Genomic DNA, 26800 nt, shown 5'->3' with positions numbered 1-26800 from the left:
GCACCAGGCAGGCAAGTGACCAGACGGTTCTCCCGGTCATCACAAACCCAACTATCTATGTTTCTAACGATCGAATCACCCACTACTAGCACCTGCCTCTTCCTAACTGGCGTTCCCTCCCCCTCAGAGGTATCCTCAGTGTGAGAGGATACCGCAACATCCTCTGGGAGGAGGGTCCCAACTACGGGATGGTTTCCCTCTGCTCCCATTGAATGCTCTGTTCCCTTGAGACTCTCATCCTCCTTAAGAGCACTGGGGCTCTCAGACTGGAGGTGGGACAGTACTACAGTGTCCCGGAAAGTCTCATCAACATAGCTCTCTACTTCCCTTAGCTCCTCCAGTTCAGCCACCCTGGCCTCCAAAGCCCGAACTCGGTCTCTGAGGGTCAGGAGCTCTTTGCAACAGGTGCACACATACGCCACCCGCCCACAGGGCAGGTAATCATACGTTACACTCGACGCAATAAACAGGATAGCCCCCACTCTGCTGCTGGGCTTCTGTCTCCATTTTTCTAATGAATAAGTTTAAGTATAAACTGGGATTCTTTTTAAACCTCTGCAGTATAGATTGTTTTAAGAGTTATGTTTTAAAGAAGGTCAGAAGTCACTAGTGCCCTCTAAACTCCCCCTCTCCAAACTCTCCTGTTAGCTGTTCCTGGTCGTGCTCTGCCTGGTCGCTGAGTCACAGGCTTATATAGCTCTGGTAGCCCCTCCCCCGACTGAGGCTCAGCCAATTAACAGAGGCTTCTAGATTTCAAACCTTTTAGAAGCTCCTTCAAACAAACAAAGCAAACAAACAAACCAAACAGACAAACACAAGCTCAGCACACTGCAAATAACTCCCCCACACACAAACACACACTCCAGACAGCCACTTACCACAAGGGTCCCGTTTTTACTCCTCTTTTACCTGGAGAACTCCCTCTCCAAACTCTCCTGTTAGCTGGTTCCTGGCATACTTTAAAAAGTTGGACTTCAATCCGAGGGGTTGTTTAGAGGCCCACCGGCCTTGGGCCTGGCCTGAGGAGGAAGGCTGGTACCTTCCTGTTATCTCTGTCTCTCCGCCTAGAGGAATGATATCTGGGTTGCCTGGAGTAAAATCAGTTAGGGGCGTTGGGGCTTAAAGGGCTTCCTCTGGAGTGTGGGGGTGTGGAGTCCTAGAATCCTTCAGACTGCATAAACGGGGAGTCCGTATTCTCCACAAACAGTTCTGACCAGTCAAAAAGCAGGTCCTGAATTATGGTCTGGACCTCCAGGGGAATGCCTGAGACCTACAACCATGAGCTGCACCTCATATTAATAGTGGTTGCCATTGTGCGAGCCACCGAGTCCACAGAATCGGGGGCTGCCTTAAGGGGCGTCCTGGAGACAAGTTTGCCCTCCTCAACCAGGGCTGAAAAATTCTTGGTGGGAGTCGTCAGGAACTCGGCAAGGGCCCACCAGGAGTAAAGAGAAGCGGCTCAATACTGCCTGCTGATTGGCCACATACAATTGTAGGCCACCAGTGGAGTATACCTTACAGCTGAACAGGTGTAGCTTCTTGGTGTTCCATGATATGGGCACAGGCCCTGGCTAACCCTGCCTCTTGTTTTGGTTCACCAAGTCAGCCACAAGTGTTCCCCACTGCAAGTGTGTAAAAAGGTGCCTCGTGTGGCACAAAATATCTCCCCTCGAAGCTCTTGGCCACAGGCGGTATGGACACTGGGGTTGCCATAGCACCTATATAGTGTTCTGAATGGCCTTTATCAGCAGTAAAGCTATTCTCGAGGGACACACTGGGTTGTATACCCCACCCTCACCCTTGACAATTTCCTCCACATGCAGATGGAGGTTGTGGCACACACCTAAGGTGGTCCTGATGACCCTTCCTGTCCACAGAAGTGAGTGGAATAGTGGAGGTGACAGCTACTGCCTTATCTGGGACAAGGATGTGGAGGTTCTTGGGAGAGAGTCCTCTTGATCTTCTGACTCTCCGAAGGAGGATTTAGATGCTGCCAGAGGTCCCAAGATAGCTTTGGGTGCTGGTGTTGCATTTGGTGCCACAAAGTGGGGGGGTTGGTACTGTACTTGGTGCCAGGTGCATGAGAGGGCTCACCTGCTCCTTCAGTGACCACTGCCGGTCTGCAGTGCCAGAAGGTGAGGCACAGGGCAGGGAGGTCACAGATGTCATATACAATATGAGGGGACTAATTTAGCTACAGCTACTCAAGAGAGATCTTGGAGTCATTATGGATAGTTCTCTGAAAACATCCACTGAGTGTGCAGAGGCAGTCAAAAAAGCAAACAGAATGTTAGGAATCATTAAAAAAGGGATAGAGAATAAGAGAAAATATCTTAATGCCTCTATATATAACCATGGTACCTTGAATTCTGTGTACAGATGTGGTCGGCTCATCTCAAAAAAGATATATGGGCATTGGAAAAAGTTCAGAAAAGGGCAAGAAAAACTATGAGGGCTTTGGAACAGGTCCCAGGTGAAGAGAGATTAAAAAGACTGGGACTTTTCAGCTTAGAATAGAGAAGACTAAAGGGGGATATGATAGAGGTCTATAAAATCATGACTTGTGGAAAAAGTGAGTAAGGAAAAGTTATTTACTTATTCCCACAATATAAGAACTAGGGGTCACCCAATGAAATGAATAGGCAGCAGGTTTAAAGCGAACAAATGGAAGTTTTTCTTCACTCAGCGCACTGTCAACCTGTGGAACTCCTTGCCAGAGGATGTGGTATAGACGAGGACTTTCACAGGGTTCAAAAAAGAGCTAGATAGATTCATGCAGGAAGAGGGATAACAAGGTGTCTTGCAGTCCAGGCATGCCAAGAAAGTATCACAGATAGGACTTACAAATGAAGCTGTGAAGCATAAATCAATAGTATTAACCAGTGCTGTTCTGTGATGCGGTTTTGTTGAATTAGATATGCAACCAACACACTCGATGTCTCAACTTTGTATGTTTTATTGATTTTGAAAGATACAGAAGTATTGATTGTATTATCATGCTGTGATTGTTCCAGATAGAACTGCCTCATTCCAACAGTGCAGTTCAGCTGCGTGTGCACTTCAATTAGCTGTTATAATTATTCTTGGACAGCTCAAGCTATGAGCTGAGTTGCGGAAGTGCTATATACCCAGAAGATGACTGAAAGGTTACTGAGACAGCCCAGAATGCTATTTCTGTGCAGAAACTAACATTCCCCATAGATTCCAACTCGCTTCTTTCCAAACACATCCAGAAAAAGGACTTCAGCGCACATTTGCTACTCATTAGAAGCTACGGATATTTCTCTTTCAATCACTTTGACATTGCCTACACTAATGTCCATGGAGAGTATCTTCCTCTCCTGGCTTTTTATTCACTTGATTTAGAGCAAGATTTTGACCACATTTCCATTGGCGATGAGGTAGAGTCTTATTTCTTCATAGCTTTGATGCAGTCTTGCCAGAAATAATTTTTCTGAGTGCCTTGGTATTGTCTCCTTCTGGTGCTGAAGGCCACCTGTTATGATCTGGGAGAAGTGATATCAAAAACCAAAAACAATTAGTTCAACTGCAAAACAAGCCCTGTGTTCTTACATCCTCCCTCACCCATCACCACCCTTCCCAAGTTGCGTCACTGGAAGACACTATCCCATCAACCCATTTTTACCTGGTATTTCCCAACTGCAGGAATATAAGCTTTGACCTGCATCCACCTTCACAGTTTCCCCAGTTATAAAGGACGCAGCAGGAGACAGCAAGAAACAGACTATAGGGGAGACCTAACAATGAAGAAAAATGCAATTTACTCATTCAAACTCTTGAGGCATACTGATTTCGCGCAGATGCATGGAGACATGGATCATCAACAACTTTAAGTTCCCAACCCCAGCCATGGCTGCCACTTAAGTAATGTAGCTTAATACAACAAATCTTTTAAGTTGAGCAGCAAACCGTAACTTTGTATTCCGCATACCAAGACCAGAAAAAGATGTAAAGAGGCTTTATTGTCAAAGGAAAGAGTGTTCTTACTGATCAGACATTTGACTAGAAGATGGCTTAATCCCTTACGCTTTTGCTTTCTGACATTACCATTCAATACTTCCAATTCTTTTCTCATTTAGTCAGCTTCCTTTGTAACTAAGTTGAGAACTTCTTTTAGCAGAAACAAGTGCTTATATTTTTAAATTCCCAGGGTATCTTTGGAGAAGAGGGTGGTTCTTTTTTGGTCTTCAAGCAATTTTTTGCACACTATTGTAACTTCCTCCAAGTTGTCCATTTTCTAAAATGCACTTCAATATTAACCATTTATTGTCGTCCATATACTATAATGGTGTTAGGGTAGAGGTACAGGAGTTAGAATCAGTGAACATGTTCTGAAATGCATTACCTCCTCAGGAACTGCTAGTCTCTTAGCAGGAATTTTTTTAATGAAGCCTTTAAACATCTCTTCACCAATACCTTTATAGTGTGCAACAGCAGTTTCTGAAAATATTACTCCCTGTATTGAGAAAAAAAAAAGCACAGCAAAATTAAAGTACTGCTGCATAAGTTGGATTCTGAAAACTTTATTTCCTGAGTCGCAGCTCAACATCTCCAAACACCAGATATAAAATCTCAGACCAAAAGAATTTTTTTTAATTACAAATATTAAGATTTGCTTTCACTGAAGGAAAGCAAAATAACCCAATAGAATGGCCAAAGGTTTCTTCTCTTACAGACCACTAGACTGACTGTGCTATCTGTATCATGGTACCCTCCAGCATCCCAGCCAGATCCTGGGCCCTGTGTGTTAGGTTCTGTACAGAAAGAGACCTGTCCCTATTCTGAGGACTTTCCACTCTAGAGGAAGAAGGCCATAGCAGATAGAAGGGATGGGGGAGGGAAGATGAAAGCAACAGCTACTGGAACACAGTCACATCACCAGCTGTGTAATAATCTTCATGTTACAAGGCTGCTGGGCTTTCAAAGAGAAGCAATATTCTGAATTCCAACTGAAATTTTCCAGGTCATTAATCCATACTGTGACTACTAAGGTGATAGAAGACTTAGAGAAACATGGACTAGGGCTGAAAAATAGCGGTTAAATAGTTAACTAGAGATATAAGCGACTAGTTGCGTGACCACTCGACTACTCGCTTCCCCCCTCCGCTGTATCAAAGGCTGTGGGGGGACCAGGAGCTGGTGCTGAGTAGGAGCCCAGCAGGCTCTTACTACATTAAAGTGCAGAGCCGCAACAGGAGCGCCCCTCCCCCCCATATCGACTTGTCGATAGAAATTCCATCAACTATTCAATTAGTCAATTAACCAACAGCTAACATACCTAAATGTTTAACCAGTTAACTGTGATCCCGCTGGAGGGGGCTGCCCAGGCCTGGGGCGCAGGACTTGGGCTGGGAGTCCACCTGTCCTTGCCCAGTGCGTGGGGCTGCCAGTGTGGTTGGGACCAGAACTACTGCTATGCATGGCCAGGCCAGGATTCCCCCTGCTCCTGCCTGGGGCTGCCAGCGGGGCTGCTGCGGCCCCAACCCAGTTAACTGGATAACTGTCTACATCCCTAATTTGGACCAGAGATTTTGGAGATTTTGGGGAATAGTGTTTAAATACAAGCAAGTAATTTCCTTTAGGAACACACTGTGCTTCTCTTGTACATGTTTCCTGGATGCCCCTGCCCAGATCCTACAGTGAAAGGTTTTTAGGGCTCAAATTACCACAAAAGTGGTGTGCCCATACAGGAACATTTGCATTTCTCCTGACTACAATGTGGATTTCCATAATTTACACAGTAATTTACACAGTAATCAAACCATTAAAGCTAGTCAGTACATAACTGTCCTATAACGTTAATACATAATTTGATACATCTGACAATTATAGCAATGTGTACTGGCTACATGATGTATATAAACACAAATACTGTGTGAATTAAAATATGTTTACTTATCCGAGATGCTGCTTGGCATATACAATAATGTGTAATTGATATGATTAAATGGATCATTATTAAGTCTTTTTAAACAAGCCAGACATACACACTATGTCTCATTACATCCAAACTACGTTAATTTATTTCCCCAAGATTTAATAAGCCTAAAAAACTAGGCAAAAATTTCAACATTTAACAGTTGCTCAATACGTCTCCTGGCAAATGTGATAAATTAAGCTTCCCAGGAGCCAGAAGGCAGCTTTTACCACCTGAATAGAACTGCACTATGTACATCCAATGAAACAGCCCATCCCCAAAACAACAATACAGCTGGTCTCTGAAGAGGAAGCTGAACTTGATTCATGCCATCTCATACAGGCAGAAGGAGGATCTCCTTACAGGCCTGTTTCAGAATCCATGTTGCATTCTCCTTACAGAGGTCAGAATGGGCAATGGGAAAGAAAGTACTAGAGAAAATTCTGCTCTTCCCTCATCTCTCACCAAAAATAAATCAAATCTGCAGAAATAGACTGAGGTTTAGGGTGAAACCTACAACATCTAGAACTGACACAATATCAACATACAAAACTAGGACTGACATGTCTCTTAATTCACAGTACACATTAGCAATAGACAATTGTTCCATAACGTTATGTAAACCAATTATTCAATATATAATTAGTTCCTCAATGATCTAGTAAGCATGTTTTAACTAGCCTGTACATTGGATTTCTGTCTACATGTGTTTCATTGATACAAATAATGAACATCTAACAGATTCTTCTATAGTGACTTCTTCTGCACTCTCCAAACATCCATTCCCACTCCCCAAAAATAACCCCATTTTACATACGGGGAAATTATGGCAACAGAGATTAAGAGCCTGTTGGACATTTTACAGAGATTCTGTGTTAGAGCTGAGGACAGAACCTATTTCTCAACTCTCAGTCCCTAAACCAGAATGAGCAAAAATTTTTGATGGGGGGGGGCACATTTTGGAAAGTGGTTGAGGGCCGCACTCTTCCATGACATTAATGGAGGAGGTGTGGGGTCTGGGGTGGAGGTTCAATGCAGACGGGAGCTTAGGTAAGGGATTCGGGTGCAGGAGGGAATGTAAGATCTGGAAGGGAATTTTGGTGAAGGAGGTAGTTTTGGCATGGGATTGGGGTGCAGGGTCTGGGAGGGGGTATGGCCTGAGGAGGGGAGCAGAGGGCTTGGGTTATTTGGGGTAGCAGGGTAGGAGAGGAGGGATGGAGTGGCTGGGGTGCCAGAGACAGACTCTGGCTGGGAGACTTATCAGTGAGACTCTCAGCCAGCAACCCAGCATATTTCTCAGGCAGGAGCCTACCCCACCCCTGCACAGGCTGCAGAGCCATGTGCTCTGTGAATAGAAGCCTGAGGGGCAACTCCTATTGGCCAGAAACAGGCCAATGGGATTGTGCTGGGGGTGGAAGCAGCCATGAAGTACCACTCTTCCTTCTCCCTGATAAGTTTGTGGAACACAAAGGGACCAGAAACCACTTTTCTGAGTGGCATGCAGTGGCAGGGCAAATGGGAGTCTGCCTGAGGCTCTCTGCTGCGTCCACAGGCCAGATCCCGTTGCTTAGCAGGTCAGATCCTGCCTGCAGAGGGTGTTTTGCCCAGGCCTGCCCTACTCCATCGCCACATAACTTCCCTTCTATACAGTACACCTCCTGAATCACACATTCACATACTCACCACCAAAATACCGAGCATTGTGTACAATTTCATAATGTGCTTTGACAGACGTTTTCTTCTCTCCCAACACCCTTCAAGTGTCTTTCCACCAAGGAAGGAAAGTAGAGGAAGTGCTAATATAAACACGTAAGTAGAAATGATTTTACTGACCCCACGTTCCTGTCAGTGCAGGGACCCAGTGGGCTCTGAACACTTTTAAGTGGTGCAGCTAAACGAAGCTGACAATTTCAAAGCAGACACAGGGATTTAGCCATACAATGCCAATGAATTCTGCATTTTTACCCTTCACCCTGTTGGCTGAGAGAAATTTGAAACCTGGGAATATACTGTTGATAAATCTGATTAAATTGTATGTTGTTACTTACAGGGGCAACAGAGTTGATTCTCACTCCACTGTGGGCCCACTCTATGGCTAAACTCTTGGTTAGGTTATCTACTCCAGCTCTTGCTGCTCCAGTATGTCTATCACAGAGAAAGAAAGAAAGAATCAATTTCAACAAAAAACACTGCACTCTCTCACCACCCCATTGAAAAAATGTACATAACAAACTACAAACTTTATAGCTGGGCCAGTCAGAAAGTTGCATTTTGCAGCTTACTGAGCTGACTCCAAGAAGCTTGTTCTCCTAAAGATCAGCAAAGAGTCAAGAGGCAGCTTTGCTGAAAGCCTACAGGTTGTAAGATGGATGTGAGAGATAATATGAAAGAACCCCGTGCAGAAAACAATTACACAGCTGGACATGTACATCAAGTGCAACTGAAACTCAGAAGTTAATTTGCCAATAATCACATGAATATATAGAAGCACAAAACATGATTAAAAACACTAGACAGTGCCCCTTCCAGTGACCTGATGAAACCTCTTTCCATCTTGTTGTTACAGTAAATTAGATAGGGTTCAGGCTCTCCAGTTCTGGGTTTACTTCCCAGATGTGGTGTTGGTTTCAGTGAGCACTCACACATTGCTCATGCCAGAGCAGAAGACTCCAAACTAATGTGCTAGCACCACCTTGTGTATTTCTAAGTTATCTTTACACTGAGTAGAACCAGCCAGCTTCCAGCTCTTAGCAAATGAAAATGAAAGTCCAGTAAGGGTTTTATGGTGGTTTGTCTATGACAAGAAGCTGCCTTTGCTGGAGTTTGCTGCAGAGACTTGGCACCTGTTGCTGGCAAAGAGAAGAAAAACTGCCAAAAGTATATACACACGAACTGCTCAACAGAAAGGCAAGACACTGATTACACAAAGGAGTCAGCCTGAACCCATCAACCTTATTCTGTATTAGAGGCAGTAAAATGTCTGGTGATGGTCCTGTTTACTCCTTTACAGAAAATAAAACCTTGATGCTGTACATGAGAAAGTCACTCCAAAATATATCCACAGGACGAGGACTGGGAGAGGCGGAGTGAGCCTATAGGACCTTCAAGACTAAGGAGAATACGCTAGGAATACGCTAGGAGCACTCTGTGATGGGGTGTACCAAACCTGCACTGAGCCACTGGGACCGAACCAATCACTGTGGGACCGGGAGGCCATGCCCCCTTACCACTGCACATGTTCCAGGTGGAAAAGAGAGAGAAAAGGATGTAGCCCATCTTTGTCTGGGATGGCTTAGCAAGAGGAAGGATATGTGCTGCAGGCTCCTGCAGACACACCAGTGGGAACTGTGGACTCAGGCTACGCTGTGGATGATCAGCCAACATAAAGACTGATTGGGATGTCAAGCAAGCTTCTGCCAGCTGAGGAGGTACCCAACATGAGCCTTGCAGTAAGAAGTGACCCAGGGAATACATCAGAAGCTGATACCTGAAACTTGAACTGAGAATTTCCCAACTTCATAGGGCCCTGGATTGAACCTGGTGGAGTGAGGTGGGCCCTGGTTTCCCTCCTCTCCCTCCTTGCACTTGCCACTAGGCATGGCTAAAATCATAAACTAACTGACTGCTTGGCCTTGTTTATTCTGCCCTGCCCAGAGGGTCAGAGACCCTTCACAGTTATTGCCTGCCCCAGTCAGGAGACTTAGGGGCCTAAACTAATTGCTTTGCTCTGTCCTGCCTAGGAGCTGCAGAGTGAAAGTTTACTCTGCCCTGACAAGAAGATTAAAGTTCCCAATTCCCAGGAAGCTTGGGAGGCACGGACTGTTTGCTGGGCCGTCTGAATCCCTCTTACTGAGACTGCCTAATCCAGCAGGGAGCCCTGATGATTGTGTGATGGGGCATATGAACCCCACACTGGGCCTATGGGGATGGCCATACTGGACACACAGGGACCCGTGATACACTCCTTCCCAGCCAAACCCCCATGACCCAACATCATTTCACAACTAGAGGACACCTAAACAAGCAATTCCACAGCACTAGACAGGAGCACACTGCAGAGTAAGAGCAGGAGCACTGCAGAAGTTGCGTACACAGAGCTCACACATCACAACTGTAAACAGAGGCTGCACTTACAGGTTATGTCTACATTGTGCTGCAGTGCAAACTATGGGGTATGAACTGCAGAGTGCACCAAAGTGTTGCACACTAAGGGCCCCAAGTAGAAGCTGTTGGCCTGAACTAACAGGCACAGCAGAACACCATTAATTCAATTTAATTGGAATCTGGGCCAGATCAGAGATCGACAAAAATTCAGATGACAATGGGAAAGTGTGAGGCTGCAATGCCATCTAGCGGCCATAAGACAGATGGCCTACTTCTGGACAGGCATATTGGTTCTTGTTAATACGGAGACCAGGATAAATCAATGGTTGGATTAACAAGGTTCTACCGTACCTAGTCACAGCAATGCAGTCCTCTAGTGAACAAAACTACCAATTCATACCAACAGCATCCACACAGGGCAGTTTGCATGGAACACTTAGTGGGCTCACAATTCACACTCCTGCAGCCTATATTGTGGCACAGTGCAAACAAACCCAATTTCACATGTTCCAGCTGGTGTGGTGCTCAGATTCAATATACTGCTGCAGCTGCCTACAAACCCAAGATAGATCCCTGTACATATAGCAAATACATACAGAAAGACATGTGGAAACAGTGTGTCAAGGCACAGCAATAACCACTCTTCCAAGCCCTGTTGCTGCCCAGTGCATAAATATTTTCTGTAAAAATATCCCCTCTTCAAAAAGGAGGCCCTGCTGGGCTTGCTCAGCTGAAAGTGGTTAATACTTGTAGGTCAAGGATAGGGAATGTAAATAATCTTACGACATGCCAGGAAACCCTTTCCACATGTCCGCTATAATGTTGACAATGGCTCCTCCATGCTCCCGCATCCAAGCATTGTACACTGTATGAGGGGAGGAAAATAACCTACTCAACATCTTCATCTTTTAAAATGATTTTTCCTAATGATTAGCACATGCAGCTGGGAGCCAAGACTCCTGGGTCTAGTCCCAGCTCTGGCACAGACTTCCTATTGGCCTTGGCACAAATCACCTTGCCTACCTAAACCACAGTCCCCACTTTCTGAAAATGGGAATAATAGGTATGCTATGTAAAGCAATTCATTCGTGTTTGCAAAGAGCTTTGAGAACTTCTGATAGAAGGACTAGGATCTTGATTCCTACTAAACTACTCTGCATTCATAACGAATAACTTGCACTTTTCTATCCAAGGATCACAGTGCACAAAATGTAAATTTAGCCTCACATCCCTGCTGTGAAATAACTATTACATCTATTTTACAAAAAGGGAAAGCAAGATTAGAGAAGTTAAGTGGCCTGCCTAAGTCTACACAGATCTATGACAAAACCAGAAATTAACTCTCTCCGAGCATGTCTACATAACAGGGCTGAAGCTGAAATAAGCTATGCAACTAGAGCCACGTCAATTGCGTAGCTTAAGTCAAAATAGCTTATTTCAGCTTTTGGCACTATCTGAACAGCAGGAAGTCCAAGGAAGAACACTCTTTCTCCAAATTCCCTTATTCCTCATACAACAAGGATTACAGGAGTTGGAGTAAAAAGTCCACCAGCTCAATGTTATTTTGACATTATGTCAAAATAACTGCTTGTAGTATAGATGCAGACTATGTTATTTCGGAATAACGCTGCTGTGTAGACGTCCCCTCAGATATGGCTTTAGCTACAAGACCACCCTTCCACCCTTTTCATAAGACATTTTATATATATCTCCATCTGTATGCAGAGAAGGGAGTGGGGGGACAACAGGCGGCCATTTAAAGTTATTGGCCTCCTAGTATTTCTTACCACATCTGGTCCTCACCTGCCTTGCAGCAGTAAAAGGTCCCAGTAAGATTAGTTTCAATGACAGCATTCCAGCCCTTTGAACTGATGGCTTCAGCAGGACTAGGGAACTGGCCTCCTCCATTGTTCACCAGGAAATCGATCCTGCCATGCAAATCCAATGTGGATTTCACCAATGCTTCCACCTAATAAAAGCAATTTAAAAAAATGTGTAGGTTAATTGGGTAGCCTGTCTATCCTATTTCAGTAGCATGCACACCCCATCCACAAAAAGAACGTGCCAATGCATTAACCAGCCTTCCACAAGTTCATTCAGGCAAGTCTTGTAACTATACTCAGGCTGAGAGCTCAGTTTGACAGCTTCAGACAATGAAGACTAGCCTGAGTCATTATCTGGATGGGAGCTGTCCTAAGAATAATCCTGGTGCTGGACAGGTCAGTACTGAAATACAGGGGAAACTGTGCAGATGGAGGTTATGGGTTGTTTTAAATAAAATGTAAAAGTCAGACATGTAAACTCAAAGTAATTAAAAAATCCTATGACACTTCTTCCCCTGAGATTCCTTGGTCATTGTGAACCAAAACTGCTCCTGCACCAGCCCGTTTGCGGCAGCCAGGGCTGGCCATGGGCAGGGGCTGCTGCCTGAGCCCCTGCCTGCAGCCAGCCCTAGACACCATGATCAGGGATTGCCTGGCAGCAACAACCCCAGCTTTGCAGCAGCACCCACTGTCCTACCCTGCTACCTCTGATAAAGGCAGTGCGGGAGGGAGGGCAGGTGGTACCCAGAGACATTGCTTGGGGAACTGGCTTTTAAGCCAGCTTCCCCCAGCCCCAGCCCCTGTTCCCCGCTTGCAGCCTCTCAGAGACAGCAAGGGGAGGGTGCCGCAGAGAGCACGGAGCAAGTGGGGACTGCTTGAGTCCCTATTCTCCCCATGCTGCCTGCGGCACTTCTGCTTCTGAAATATACAAGAGCCCCACAGGGCTCTTATACATTTCAAAAGCAGACACGCCTACAGTGGGAATCCGCATGCGTGGGGACTAAAGCAGTCCCTGCTCGCACTGTTTCCTGTTGTGCCTCTGCCTCCCCTGCCCCCAACAGAGACAGTGCTGGGGGGAACTGGCAAAGCCAGTCTCCCCCACCAGCTCTTACTTCCCCACCTTGCTGCCTCTCTTTGACAGAGGGAGCAAGGCTGGGGGGGGAAGTGACTAGTTGAGTCAACTATCCGATAAGCATTTGCTTATCAGACTGACTAGTCACATCCCTAGAGAGATCCAGTTGTCCTGGGAGACCCAACTTACCCTCGGCTTCACAATCATTCAAAAATTGGGAAGAATCTGCTTAATTATCATCGCAGTAGATGCTGAGTGGAGTGTGCACGTGGCAGTTTCAAAGAAAGGTGGTGCAAATAAGGGTAGGGTTGGAAACTATGGACAGAAAACTTGCGTAAGATGAGAGCTGCACTTTTTTTATTTTGCACAATATTTGTGAGTGTAAGAGAGAGAGCCTGCATGATGGGTGTGAGGCTGACATGCAGAAACTTGCTCGCCAGGCATCCGTTAGAAAATAGAAGCCACCAGGGCAATACCATCAAGGATGCCTACTTCTCTTAAATTGAGTTTGCATTTGTGCCTTATAGGACGTGGCAGGTTGGACATTTTGTTCCTAGTTTGTTCTCCTATCCCCAGAAGTGAACATCCAAATTTAAAAAAAAAAAAAAAAAAAAAAGCGCAATTTTTCACATTAGGTGTACCTAGAAGCACTTCAGTGGTGCAGTTGCATTGATGTAGCTGCACCACTGTAGCATGTCTGGTGAAGATACTTTATGCTGACAGGAGAGCTCTCTTGTCTACATAATTACTCCACCTTTGAAAAAGGCTGAAGCTATGTTGGCAGAAGAGTATCTCCCACTGACATAGCGCCAGTGTGAACAGCATTTAGGTCAGTGGCGGATTTAGAGTTAGTGGGGCCCTATGTTCAGCTCCATTTTTGGGGCCCCCTGGAGACCCAGCCAAGAAAAAGAACATTCACTTTTCCTGCCCTGTTTGATGTAATTGTGGATTGTTCTCCTTATCCACATCCAAATCCATTTTTGGATATTGCTCAGCTTTTGGCTTCAGTGATATCCTGCAGCAAGGAGTTCCACAGGTTAATTACATATGGCATAGAGAACAAGCATCACAGCTCAACTCTGCTTGTGGGAAGCAGCTACTCACTAGGTGCAGCGCAACATTACAGAGGCTGGAGGACTCAAGAGGAGGGGGCAGTGCAGCTACACAGCCAGCTTCCAGAGAGAAACAGCTCTTTCCCACTTCAAAGTGTGGCTTTTTCACATGCAGGTTGTTCAGCACGTGAGCTTGCCATCCCCCGGCCACCCTCCTCCCCTGCAGTGGGCAGCCATGGCTGGCCGCCACCCTCCCTTCCCCAGCTCCTCGGAAGCCTTCCAGCCCATGGTCGTGCGACTCACCACCTCCTCCCGTCCCTTCTGAGGCTGTAGCCTGCAGATGAGCCTCTGCAGAGGGACTGGTGCTGAACTGCCCAGCCCTGGGGGCCCCCATGTTGTTGGGAAGCCCCATGCCAGGGCACTATATGTTTCATTGTAAATCTGCCTCTGATTTAGGCTGCTGTAACTTGCGTTGCTCAGGGGAGCGAGGTCTTCTTCAGACCTCCCAAAAACGTAAGTTACATCAACTTCAGCAATAGTGTACACTTGCCATTAGTCTAAGATTCTGTTTTATCCCCTCAGCAGACATGCTGGAAATGCAGAGAGAAAAAAGGATCTGGTTTTGCACTGATTGCTTGAAGCCCTGTGTGTTCCCAGTCCCCTCTACAGAAGCCAGTGAAAATCATTGAGAGCTACACGGCTTTGCTAACATTTCTTTTCCTAGGTGAATGTTTTTAAATAAACTCTCCCCTGTGGGACTTTTGGGGATTTTTACCCAAAACAGGTCACTCTAGTGTCTGCTGTCTCACCATTTTGTCAGAAAAATAAAATATATAAATAAGAGCTGTGTTTGCCATGTGCCAGCCTTTGCTGTTTATCTCCAGTCCAGCTCTGCAGCTTCCATACTTTCAGACTACAGCTGTCCTTTAAATAATTTACCAAATGAAAGCATTTTTATATCACCGGAGGATTTCTTCTGGTTACAATAACCACAGCCAATGCAGTAAGAGAAAGATTTATTAGCAGAACCAATTACAGCTCATAAGGGTGAAAATAAGGAAAGAGTTCTGTATTGATCCTGAATTTGAAATAGATTTTCAAAAATAGCCCAGCTAATTGAAACTTCCTCTTTGGAAGCAAAAGTCAAGATACAAAGTGAATTATCCATCTTCTAAGGCAGGGAGCAGGCCAGAAATGGCAGTGGGAGAGGACTGCTCCAGGGTAACCAGTTACCTCTTCACATCCCTAGTCATTAGAACCCAATTTGCTATTTCAAATGAAACAGCCCTTGATCCATGAAAATAGAACAGGGACACCCCAAGTGTTCTTTACACAAACATATTCCAGAATTCCTTTTCCCAGAAGTCTTAACACTATGGTGTCTAACACGTTAGCCACTAGCCAGAGGTGGCTATTTGGCTGGCTGGCAGATGCTAGTTAGCCAGGGACTTAAAATAGATTTGCTATGTCTTTACAAAACATAGTATGTAAAACAACTAGAAACAAGACAATGAAGCAGCAGCATTAATAAAAAAAAAAAAAAAAGGAACTTGACGGGTGACAGTTTATGAAAGCTCTTCATCAGCAAGGATTATTTCCTGCATACTTGGTGAAGACATCTGAGCTGGAAAGCAAGAAGGCTCCCAAGTACACAGATTAAAAGAAACATCAAAACGTGCATTCATTAAGTTATTCCCTGACGTCTATCATAACCTGGCTCCTGCAGCAAATGACTTGCAGGCTGAAGAGAGCTCTGGCAGCCCAAATACAAGTGGTACATGTAGAGAGATGCATCTTCAAAGGCTTTGCATTATGCAGTTGCCAACTAGGACAGACAAGACAGAGTGAATGCTGTGTGCTCTTTGGAGATTTAGAACAGCAAAATAAGAGATCTTTTGGCAATTCTGAAAGCAGTTTTATTCTTCTTAGGGCTCCTCTACTTAAGAATCTCCACTCCAGTTTCTCTAAACAGGATTTACATCTGAGATAAAATTCTTGTGTGTCCTTGTGGAATATGTAGGATATTTTCTGATATTGTTTATACCTATATTATAAACTGCAAGGAATCTGATCAGATATGCGTTGTGAGGTGCCTGCAAAAATGTTATAAAAGTTGCCAAGTATGATAATCTTGTTTGTTTAAATCACCTTTGTATTCTGAATTACAGATATGCATATTTATATTTCCAAACTTGTGCTGTTTGTGTGCCACACCCAGCACTGCCTAAACTACTTGACAGCCCATCAAGGTTCATCAGTTGTACAATATACCCATTGAAAAAGCCAGGGACTATACCTGACATGTCAGCAAGCCATGCAGGCACATGCCTATAGTCAAAGAACTCTACATCTCTTCCATGTGCGCTGAAGCTTGGGTTGGGACACAGGAAATATAAAAGCTATATGCATATGAAAGACAACTACAGTAAAACTCCAATAATCCGGCATCCAATAGTCCGGCACTCCTGATAGTCCAGCATCAAAATGGCAAAAGCCTAGTGAGTGAGCTTCGGCAAAAAATGAGTCACAAGGTAACAGTGGAAGCAGCTGAACTGAGTGAAAAGGTTAAAGAAGGGTTAAAGCTGTGGATATGTTCCAGAAGAACTTTTGAGCCACCAAACTCACCAATATTTCTAAGAATGGATTTTCTCTCTCTGTATGTATCAGAGGGCTTCATCATTTAACAACTCTCTCCTTGTTTTTCTTTACAATAAACCTTTAGTTTTAGAGATGAAAGGATAGGCAGGCAGTGTGGTATTTTGGGTAAGACCTAAATTGAATACTGACCTGGCAATGTGGCTGCTCCTTCAAGGTCAGAAAAGCATTTTGTATAGTATGCAGAAGTTTTAAAAAAAATTGATCATTGTACTAGACCAGTGGTGTCCAACATGCTAGTCACTAGCCACATGTGGCTATTTGGCCAGTTGAGTGTAGCTAGTTAGCTATAGCAGTAGCCACTATAGCTTCAGAACTGATTGGACATTTGAACGGGTGGCTGCCACGGCCCGGTGGTTGGAGGACCAGTGGGCTACGATTTTGGCACCCTTTCACATGGACCCGGCCCAGCTAGCCTACCGTGGCCTGTCCAGGAAGGACACCCTTCATTACCACCGGGTCAAGGAGGCTATCCTGGACCAGCTAGGCGTCACCCGAGACCCACCGACAGAAGTTCCGGGAAGTTCGTTACTGCAACGGAGCACAGCCCTGGGCCGTGGCGCAGAGAATCAGGGAGGCGGGGAGCCGCTGGCTAGACCCAGAGGCAAAGACTGGCCTGCAAGTGGCAGAGCTGGTGTACCTGGAGCAGTTCACCCATGTCCTCCTGCCGGAGGGGCAACGGTGGGTCCGACGACACCGCACAGGCTCCCTTGACGAGGCTGTCGGACTCATGGAAGACTTCCTGGCCACCGAAGGGATCGACGAACCAGGGCGGCCGTGGACGCAGCCCTCCCGTCCTGCACGGCCGGGCCCAGGGACACGGAGTGACAAGAAGCGCCCTGGCTGGGATGCAGCCCCATCCCGGGGGGAGAGGAAAAGCGGAGACTAGCCCCAGTGTGGGCCCAACCTGCTTGTAAGGAACCCACCAGCCGGGGGGTGAAACAGAAAAGGAGGCCCCGTGGACACCGAGGACCAAGCCCAAGAAAAACCTCTGCTTTGAGTGCGGGCAGGAGGGACACTTCTGGCGAGACTGCCCATATATGGATTGTTCCTATGGGCAGGTGCAGATGGTGAGCCGTTGGGGGCCCAAGGAGAGTCAAAGGCTGACGGTCCGAGTACACATCGGCGCAGCCAGCGTAGACGCCATGGTTGACACAGGGAGCAGCCAAACCCTCATCCGTGTCGACCTTGTGGACCCCGAGAGCCCGAGGGGACACCCAGTACGGATGCAATGTGTCCATGGGGATGTCTGGGAGTATCCCAGGGCGTGGGTAGCCCTAACCAACGCAATTGGGGAGACCTGGTGCCAGGTGGCCCTGGTCCCTCGGCTGGCCTATCCCGCGATACTCGGCCGGGATTGGAGGGGGTTTCAACGCCTGTGGGAGGCGTGGCAGAACCCCGGGGGGACCAGCCAGACGAGAATCAGATTACCTGACTCCCACTCCTCGGCAGCTGAGCAGGCTTTATATCATCCCAAATCTTCAATCACATCTGAATTCCAAAGAAGTTGGCAATCCAGGATTCAGCCAATTAGTTAATCAAGTCTGTGCCTATCACTTTCAGACTGAGCCTCATTATTGACAAGCATGAAGACCTGAAGCCATGAGAAGCATTTAGGATTTTCAGTAAATTTTTGGTCACACAGAAGACCATGCAAATTACAAACATTTTCCTGCTTAAGAATGGAAGTGAATCTCTTGTCACAGCTGCACAGTACTCCAAGCTCTGTATCAGTGGATCTCCAGCCAGCAAAGAAAGATGAAATTGCTTTGGCCTATATAGGAACAGCATTGAGGTGCTGTCCAGACAGACTGCTGCAGAGCAAGAGGAGGCATTCCAATCCCCAGTCCAGGGCTGGGTACAGTAGCGCAGTGGTTCCCAACCTTTTTATACCATGGACCAGCAAACCCATTCACAAACGTTTGGTGGACCGGTAACATTTTATTTGAATATTTGCACATTCATTATGGTAATTAATGTTAAAAGGTCACATGTTCTTTTACATCACATCTATACACAAACAATACATGTCATAAGGGATCAGAGTTTGCAGATATCTACAACACTAAAAAAATTCACAGAAAGAATTCCCCTCTGGCTGCTGGGTGAGGCAGCCCCTCCCTCAGGGGTGACTAGTTCCTGAAGACGGAGGGGCGCAAAGAGGGGCACCCACAGCGGCAGGGGTCATGGGAGGCACTCTGTTTAGCAAATGAAATGTCAGGGACAGAGGAGCTGGTGACCTCAACTGCGATCACCAGTCACCTCTGCCCTTCCCCCTTTCTGTCCCATGGGATGGGGGAGCTGCCATTGTAACTTACCCGTCTCCTTTTGTACAATCCCTGCCCCAGCCAAGCTGTTCTTGCTCCCAGACTCCCCTCCCTGCATCCCCCGAGTTTCCCTTCATTGCACCCCTGTTCCCATCAGTCCCCCTGAATCCCCGCCAACCTCCCTTCAGCACCTCCTGCCCCTGCCTCACACATCCCTTTTCCCCCTCATCCTCCTTTCTGCTCCCACCATTCTTCAGCCGCCTCCTGACTCCACCCCAGGGCTGGCTCCCTCCTGCCCCACACAAGCTGGGAGCTGGCGGCAGCTTCCCTGGGCCTCGGGCAGGGATCACAGCCAGCTCTGCTGGGTGCTGTCCAGGGCCAAACCCACCCCCTGCAGGCATCACTCCCAGAGGGGTAAATGGATGGCCAGGATTGGGGAGCTGCCCTGGAAGAGACTGCTGGGGAGCAGTGGGACTGGTCCTGCTGGAGATTCCCCCTCCCAGCTGCAGCCCAAGCTCTGGGGGCCCAGCAGCAGCTCCTGCCAGGACTCAGGGATCCGGCCCGGAGCCTGGCCTCAGAGTCACCATGAGCAGCCGCTGCAAGTTGCTTCCTGTTGCGGGGGCCAAGCCCAGTTTTGGCTCCCAGAGCCGCTGCCTGCTGCTGCTTGGTCCTAGTGAGCAACCCCGCCATGCTGTAGCCCCTGCTCCTGGGGGCCCTCCCGCTCCTGGGGGCCCTCCCGCTCCTGGGCTTGGGCAGTATCCCCTGGATCAAGGCAGCGTCTTGCAGAGAAGCCAATGCAGCGCTGGGTTCAGGAAGAGACAATCCCAGGGAGAGGAGAAAAGGGGTTTCTGGGAAGACTGGACCTTGCTCCAGAGACCTGCCGAGCCAATCATCAAGGCATGGGTGTGGCCTGGCAGTGTGCCATGGCCCAGCAGCTAGCAGTCCACGGCCTGGCAGTTGGAAACCACTGCACTAGCTCCATGCCTCTTTGATCCCACATTTACCACAACACTACCCAACAGTAACCACAGGATCAGCAGAATGACCCTGTACAAGACTTCTGAAAGATCCATATATTGTTTGGTTTCTGAGGCTTGATATGTAGAGTCTACATTAGATTTGAACAAAGGCTTACCCAGCCTCAAAATGCCCTATTATACCCTGACCAGAGGGGAGTAGTCAATGTCCCATCAGATGTTGGCAAGTCAAGGAGAGCAGCTGATAAGAAATTCCAATGGGAATCTGGTAAGTGGGGCTAGATATTTAAGTACCGAGATAGGGTTAAAATAACAATAAAATCTAAAGTGTCAAAGATATTTTTACTGGGGCTATTGCAGATTTTATAGTCCTCCTCTCCTCATCCTCCTATGCACACTTTTCTAGAGCACTAAACTGAACCAACCCATTAAAGATCAGGTGGGCATACCCAATGCAGCCATTTCCTTCAGTGACAGGCAAGCTCTAGGAAACGGTTCATTTCAGTCCTTTCTGTCTTTTCCTGCATCTACATTTTTGTAACCGTAGATCAAAAAATTCTACTATGCATTTACCTGATCTATGGCACTCTTTTTTCTGAATAAGATCATAGAAAAGCCTTTGAGGACTGAGACAACTTTAATAGCATCATCACATCTTTAACATTTAAGACACCCAAGAGTAATCAGTCTCAATTACCTCCTTTTCTATGCGGATATTGCACTGTATGGGGGTCACTTTGATTGGATCTGTGGAAGAGATGTTAACAGCCAACTCTTTTGCAGCATCTTGTAATCTGTCAAGTTTACGAGAGGCAATAACTACATTGCAACCTGTTAAAACAAAAGAACCTTTAGACAAAAACTGGTCAAATAGGATTAGTGTATTAGAAATTTAGTACAGTCAGAGATTTTTGGTAAGACTGGTAGGTCGTTACCAGCTGCCTAGAAGTTGGAGATCAGCACTCAGTGTTACTTTCCTATTTCTGTGGATTCTCATTGATTTCCCTCATTTAAATTCTGGAAGTAAGGAGGCTCTACAATCAGAGTCAGGTTTATTTGCAGGGTCCCAAAGTGATTCAAAATTTGGCTGCAAGTTGCTTTGGCAGATGGGGCCAGAGGGAAGTTATTAGGGCAGCCTGTAAACTGGTGAAACAGCACAGCATCCCCATTTATTACAATAATATTATCTCAGAACTGTTAACAAATGTTCAAAGACATTTAAAATTCTTGGACCATACACAAGATAATTAACTGGAGTTCAGAAATACATGAATTTAATACTCAGAAGAGTTGCTGGGTGATGGCCCTGGAGACCAAACTTCTTTACATACACATTGTGGAGAGCAGCAGCGCAAAATTTCTATATGCTGATCCAGGGTTCTTTAACACTCAGGGCTGAAGAGAGTGGGAAGAGAAAGGAGCTCAGTCTTCATGGACCATTTATAAGCTCAATATGGGGGAGCTCAGTTAATGCCAACTAGAGTGTTATTTTGCTATGTGTGGCCACTTGTTCCCTAGGATATAGACTGCTACAAGCAAATTAAATTCACATACCTGCTAGTGTTCAGGGCCACTTTGCTTTATGAAGTACACATACTAGACCAAATTCATCCCTGGTAAAACTCCACTGATTTCTGTGGAGGTTCACCAGGGGTGAATTTGACTTCTCATTATTTCCTGACCTTAACGCCAAGGGAAATACACCAGCGGCATGCCCCTAGAAATGAGTATTTTGGTGAGCTGATGTTTTGTCTTATGCTACCAGAGTTAAATGTCCTGCCTGTTAACACAGGAATTCCTAGCATTTTCACAATAACCTGACCAAAAGAGTCAAGTTATTCATGAATTTTGAGGACAGCTTAGAACAGTAGAGTTCAAAGTCTTGTCCCACCAGAAGCGGCACTTCTGATAACCAATTAACAGGTAATGCTAATTCAACAAGTAGTATTAAAGAAAGATGAGCCAATGAACAAAAGCTAACAAAAATACTAATTCTTTGTATAACCGTATATATAAATATCACATGGTATTTTATGAAAACTAACATATTCAAAGTACTTAAATCCTTCTTTTTATACTGAACATAAGAACGGCCATACTGGGTTAGACCAAAGGTCCATCTAGCCCAGTAGCCTGTCTTCTGACAGTAGCCAATGCCAGGTGCCCCAGAGAGAACGAACAGAAAAGGTAAATATCAAGTCATCCATCCCTTATTGCCCATTTCCAGCTTCTGACAAACAAAGGCTAGGGACACCTTACTGCCTTAATAAAAACGTTTTTGTTTAATAATAAACCTAGTGCAAATAAATTGTTACCTGGGATGTGGGGGAGCACAGCTGTACATCTCTCATTGATAAACAGGGTGAACATATTAAAGAGCTTACTGTGCATAACTTATTTTATAAAAGATGGATTTATTAGGAAGTTTGGTTCCTTTTGAGGGCTCTGCTTTTGGGTGCTGTCAAGATCCTATAACTGATCCCTCCCAGACCTGAGCTGGTTCAACATCTGTGTTACTCATCACTCACTAGCATGTACGGACTTCTGCCTGCCCCCCTCACCCTACTGCCTCTCTATCAGAGGCAGCAGGAGGGGAGAGAAGAGGGGAAATACAGAGGCAGCTGGAGGTGGAGAATGCGAATGCATGTAGTCGACAGGATTAACTGATATGACCAGGCTTATTGGTTAACCATGTAGTTATCTACACATTGACATTCCTTGTCACAAGAGGATCTCTGTGATCCAACCCATCACACAAGGTGTATTAGATTTCAGCCTGGACCTATACAAAACCTTGGGCTCATGTCCTGATTAAGAGCACATATGTTGCCAACTACATAGACCAGAAATCAACAACACTGGAAAAGTTGCTATACCAAGATTTCAGCTGATGAAAAGTATTAGAGGCTTCATTCTACAAATTCTATACTATCAGGCAGTATGCTAACTACCAAGACTGTACGTACTGATATCTGTGAATATATTCACAATAATAGGGACTACACCCACTAATAAGCATTTCAGGGCCAAATCCTAGATCTCTAACGTACGTTCCATAATATCAGCTTTGAAATACTGTGGAAACGTTGCAAAAGGGCTTAACCATGGATTACTACAAACATATCAGGGACAAATAAAACGTTCCAAGCAGGGGTCCTCGACCTGTGCCAACAAAATGCTTATTGTAACATTAAGACACTTTGACATGACCATTTATTTACGAGGCATGCTTTTTCTCCGGGTTTAGAGCAGGGATGTCAACGTGTAGTCAATTACATGATTAACTGATAAACCTGGTCTTATGGGTTAGTCCTATCTACTACATGCACTTCCCGGGCTTGCTGCCTTGCTATCAGATGCAGTCCGGGGGAGGGGGGACAGGAGCCAATATGCTCAGGGAGCTGGCTTCTAGGCTAGCTCCCCATGTGTGCCAGCTGCTGTGGAGCCACCGGCCCCCGCCTTGATGCCTCCCACAGAGGCAGTGTGGGGGAAGCCAGCACACATGGGGAGCTGACTCCATGCTCCCACCTACCTTCCCTCACCCCATGCTGTCACCTCCTACAAAGCCACAGGGTGGCTTTCAAATCATCTCCCTGTGCATATACACTCCCTGGAGCTGCCTGTCCCCCGTGCTGCTGACTTTTTAAAGCGATGGACTGGGGAGAGGGGGCGCAGAATCAAGAAGTGCTTGTGCCAGTTACAAAGTAAGAGATTGTTAAATTGGTGCAACTTTATTCAAACACATCCAAATGTCAGGACAAATGTGTTTGTCTTCTGCTGCATCACCTAAGGCTCAGAGCTTATTATAGGATAATCCAGGTGAGTATTTTGAGGAGAGGCCTGGAAGGATAAGTGAAGCACAAGAGGTGATTAAGTACATCGCTAACCTCCCACTGGCACACTCCCAGTACCCAGTGGAAAGTCAGGTGATCTGGTTTCAGTCCCTACTTCTGACACAAGTTTGCCATGGAATCTTAGGCAAGTTACTTAGTCATGTTCTGTGCCTCAGTTTCCCCCATCTTTGCATTATGAACCTAAATTAGAGGGTGATGAGACGCTGAAGATTTTCTTATAAAGCATCTCTGACAGAACGGGCCTGGGTGCCTTCTTTGCACACCCGCCCCAAAGGTCCCCACTCCTTTCTCCCCCAGGTCCATCTTGTGCACCAACTATTTAGCGTGACACTCTATCCCTTCTGCCCCACCTCCTCAGCTGAGTGCTTCCCCCCACATCTCCTTTCTGCTCCCCTTACACCCCGTCCAACGGCTGCCCCCTCCCTCCCCACACCCCTCTCTTCCAACGGCTCCCTCGCCCCCTCCCCTCCCTTCCGTCCGTCCAACGGCTGCCCCCTCCCCTGATCCCCCCCATCCAACGGCTCCCTAGCCCCACCCCCGTCCAACGACTACCCCCTCCCTCCCCTCTCTCCCAACAGCTCCCTCACCCCCAACAGCTCCCTCTCCCCCTCCCTTCCGTCCAACGGCTCCCCCCCCAACGGCTGCCCCCTCCCTCCCCTCACCTCTCCCTCCCAACGGCTCCCTCCAACGGCCCCCTCCCTCCCAACGGCTCCCCCCTCCCTCCCCTCACCTCTCCCTCCCAACGGCCCCCTCCCTCCCCTCGTCTCTCCCTCCCAACGGCTCCCTCACCCTCCCTTCCGTCCGTCCAACGGCTCCCCCCAACGGCTGCCCCCTGCCCTGAGCCCCCCGCCCAGCGGCCCCTGCCCACCTAGGCCCAGCAGGTCGGCGCTGATGGCCTTGCCGATGCCGGTGCCGCCGCCGGTCACGATGGCCACGCGGTTGCGGAAGAGCCCGGCGGCCAGGACCCTGCAGCAGCCGCCGCCGCCCGGAGCCGCCATCGCCGCACCCTGGGGCCCCGGCCTCCCACGTGACCCCGCCGCGCCCCGCCCCCGGCCTCAGACAGCGCCAGGGGCTGGGGGCGGCGGAGAGAGCAGCGGCCAGCGCCCGCCCCGGACACTGGGGAGGCAGGAGCATCGCCCCCCCCGCCCCATTGCAGAGCAGCTGGGGCAGGAGCATCGCCCCCCCCGCCCCATTGCAGAGCAGCTGGGGCAGGAGCATCGCCCCCCCCCGCCCCATTGCAGAGCAGCTGGGGCAGGAGCATCGCCCCCCCCCCCGCCCCATTGCAGAGCAGCTGGGGCAGGAGCATCGCCCCCCCGCCCCATTGCAGAGCAGCTGGGGCAGGAGCATCGCCCCCCCCGCCCCATTGCAGAGCAGCTGGGGCAGGAGCATCGCCCCCCCCTCCCCATTGCAGAGCAGCTGGGGCAGGAGCATCGCCCCCCCCCCGCCCCATTGCAGAGCAGCTGGGGCAGGAGCATCGCCCCCCCCCGCCCCATTGCAGAGCAGCTGGGGCAGGAGCATCGCCCCCCCCCCCGCCCCATTGCAGAGCAGCTGGGGCAGGAGCATCGCCCCCCCCCGCCCCATTGCAGAGCAGCTGGGGCAGGAGCATCGCCCCCCCCCCCATTGCAGAGCAGCTGCCCCTCCTTTGCAGAGCAGGAGCATCGCCCCATTGCAGAGCAGCTTCCCCCCCCCCCCTTTGCAGAGCAGCTGGGGCAGGAGCTTCGCCCCCCCGCCCCATTGCACAGCAGCTGACCCCCTCCCTTTGCAGAGCAGCTGGGGGCAGGAGCATCGCCCCCCACCGCATTGCAGCCCCCCTCGCCTCCATTGTAGGGTCAGGGACATGTACCGCTCTCTGCAGACTCCACCCTCGTTCCCTTTGCAGACCAGCTGGAGACACAAGCGTCCTACCCCACGCAGACCTAACTGAGAAGGGCAGCAGGTAAGTTTGATCTAATGTCAGGTGATTTAGCTGCATTTGGCTTAATGTAAGGGGGGCTGACTACTCCCCCCGGCACCTTGGAAATTCCCAGGTAGATGAGAGTAGGGGGGAGGCAGCTGCACAAGACTCCCCCCCCCCGCCCCCGTTGTCAATGGTGCTGTGCTTTTAAATGCAGGGGAGGAGGGGGCGAGGCACCACACCTACAAACTCCAGCTGCAGTGGGCGATCTCTTCCCAGCAAGGGCGCACGTCCCACCTTGTTCCCAATGAATTGTTTTACCGGGTTAAACGTACAGACCCGAGCGGGTAATGGCTTAGTTATATGCGGGTGAAGTCTGGAGCCTCGCAGTCCTGCGGGAGGGCACCGGGCATGCACCGAGACGTTTCACCTTGCCGAGATGTAAGATTCCTTCCTTCCATGCAGGCACCTCGGAGAAGGGGGCATTCTTGCATGCGTGGTGGAGAGGGACTTCGCCTCCCAGGCATATGTGCCTGTGACCGTACCTTGCAGGCAGGCAGGTTGGAGAAAAGTTCCCCCATTGCATGAATAGGGTTGCCAGATGGTTTCTCCTAAAATACCACACTCCAAAAAAAAGCGCCAGGGAAATTTTTGTTGAGCCAAAAAAAAACCCAAAAACAAACCCACCCCAGGAAAAATGTTTGTTGAGGGGGGAAAAAAGTCATTAGCTGTCCAGTATTTTCTCAATTTCTTTACCGGACAGAAGGTGCAAATACCGGACTAGCTGGGTCAATCCTGGACACGTGGCAACCCTATGCATGAATTCCATGTACCTAAGTGGCTGAGCAAATTTTAGGCTGAAGGAAAGGCATTTTTAGCCTGTTCTCAAAAACAAATGGGTCTCCCACTTTGAATACAGCAAAACCTGACCAGCTCTGCACAGCAACAAATAGAAGGGGGCTCAGGAAACAGCCCTATTCTCCTGGGCACTGGGCAGGGCTGTGCAAAGGACTGGAGAAGTAGTCTCTTTCTGCCTCTGAAATAAATGGGATTTCTTTCCATGCATTAGTGACAGGTTACAAGAGGTAAAGAAATACTGACTACTAATGGCATTTGCTATCTTTTCCAAAATTGTGGTCTAGTCCAGGTCACTCAGATGTGCTT

At 47.8% G+C, this 26800-nt stretch overlaps 2 protein-coding genes across 3 annotated transcripts in view; one reads left to right on the top strand and one right to left on the bottom strand.

The window, feature by feature from the left end:
* Positions 1–2938: 2938 nt before the first annotated feature.
* PECR (peroxisomal trans-2-enoyl-CoA reductase) lies at positions 2939–24765 on the bottom strand. The gene is made up of 8 exons (XM_075933034.1): positions 24611–24765; positions 20586–20719; positions 11846–12011; positions 10826–10907; positions 7987–8083; positions 4367–4477; positions 3647–3758; positions 2939–3506 (listed from the first exon to the last, which is right to left on the bottom strand). The coding sequence occupies exons 1-8, from the start codon at positions 24738–24740 to the stop codon at positions 3418–3420; spliced, it is 921 nt and encodes a 306-aa protein (XP_075789149.1). The 5' UTR covers positions 24741–24765; the 3' UTR covers positions 2939–3417.
* Positions 24765–26800, top strand: part of TMEM169 (transmembrane protein 169) — a 20834-nt gene continuing 18798 nt past the window's right edge. The window contains exons 1-2 of one of the 2 annotated variants that reach the window (XM_075933032.1): positions 24765–25678; positions 26102–26196. The gene's annotated coding sequence lies outside the window, so the exon portion shown is untranslated. The remainder of the gene's footprint in view (positions 25679–26101; positions 26197–26800) is intronic. The other variant, XM_006124733.4, reaches the window with a different exon arrangement.

The sequence above is a fragment of the Pelodiscus sinensis genome, chromosome 7, assembly GCF_049634645.1.
Source record: "Pelodiscus sinensis isolate JC-2024 chromosome 7, ASM4963464v1, whole genome shotgun sequence".
Lineage (NCBI taxonomy): Eukaryota > Metazoa > Chordata > Testudines > Trionychidae > Pelodiscus > Pelodiscus sinensis.
Note: the sequence above shows the minus strand (reverse complement) of the source record. Positions and strands in the feature narration are given on the sequence as shown.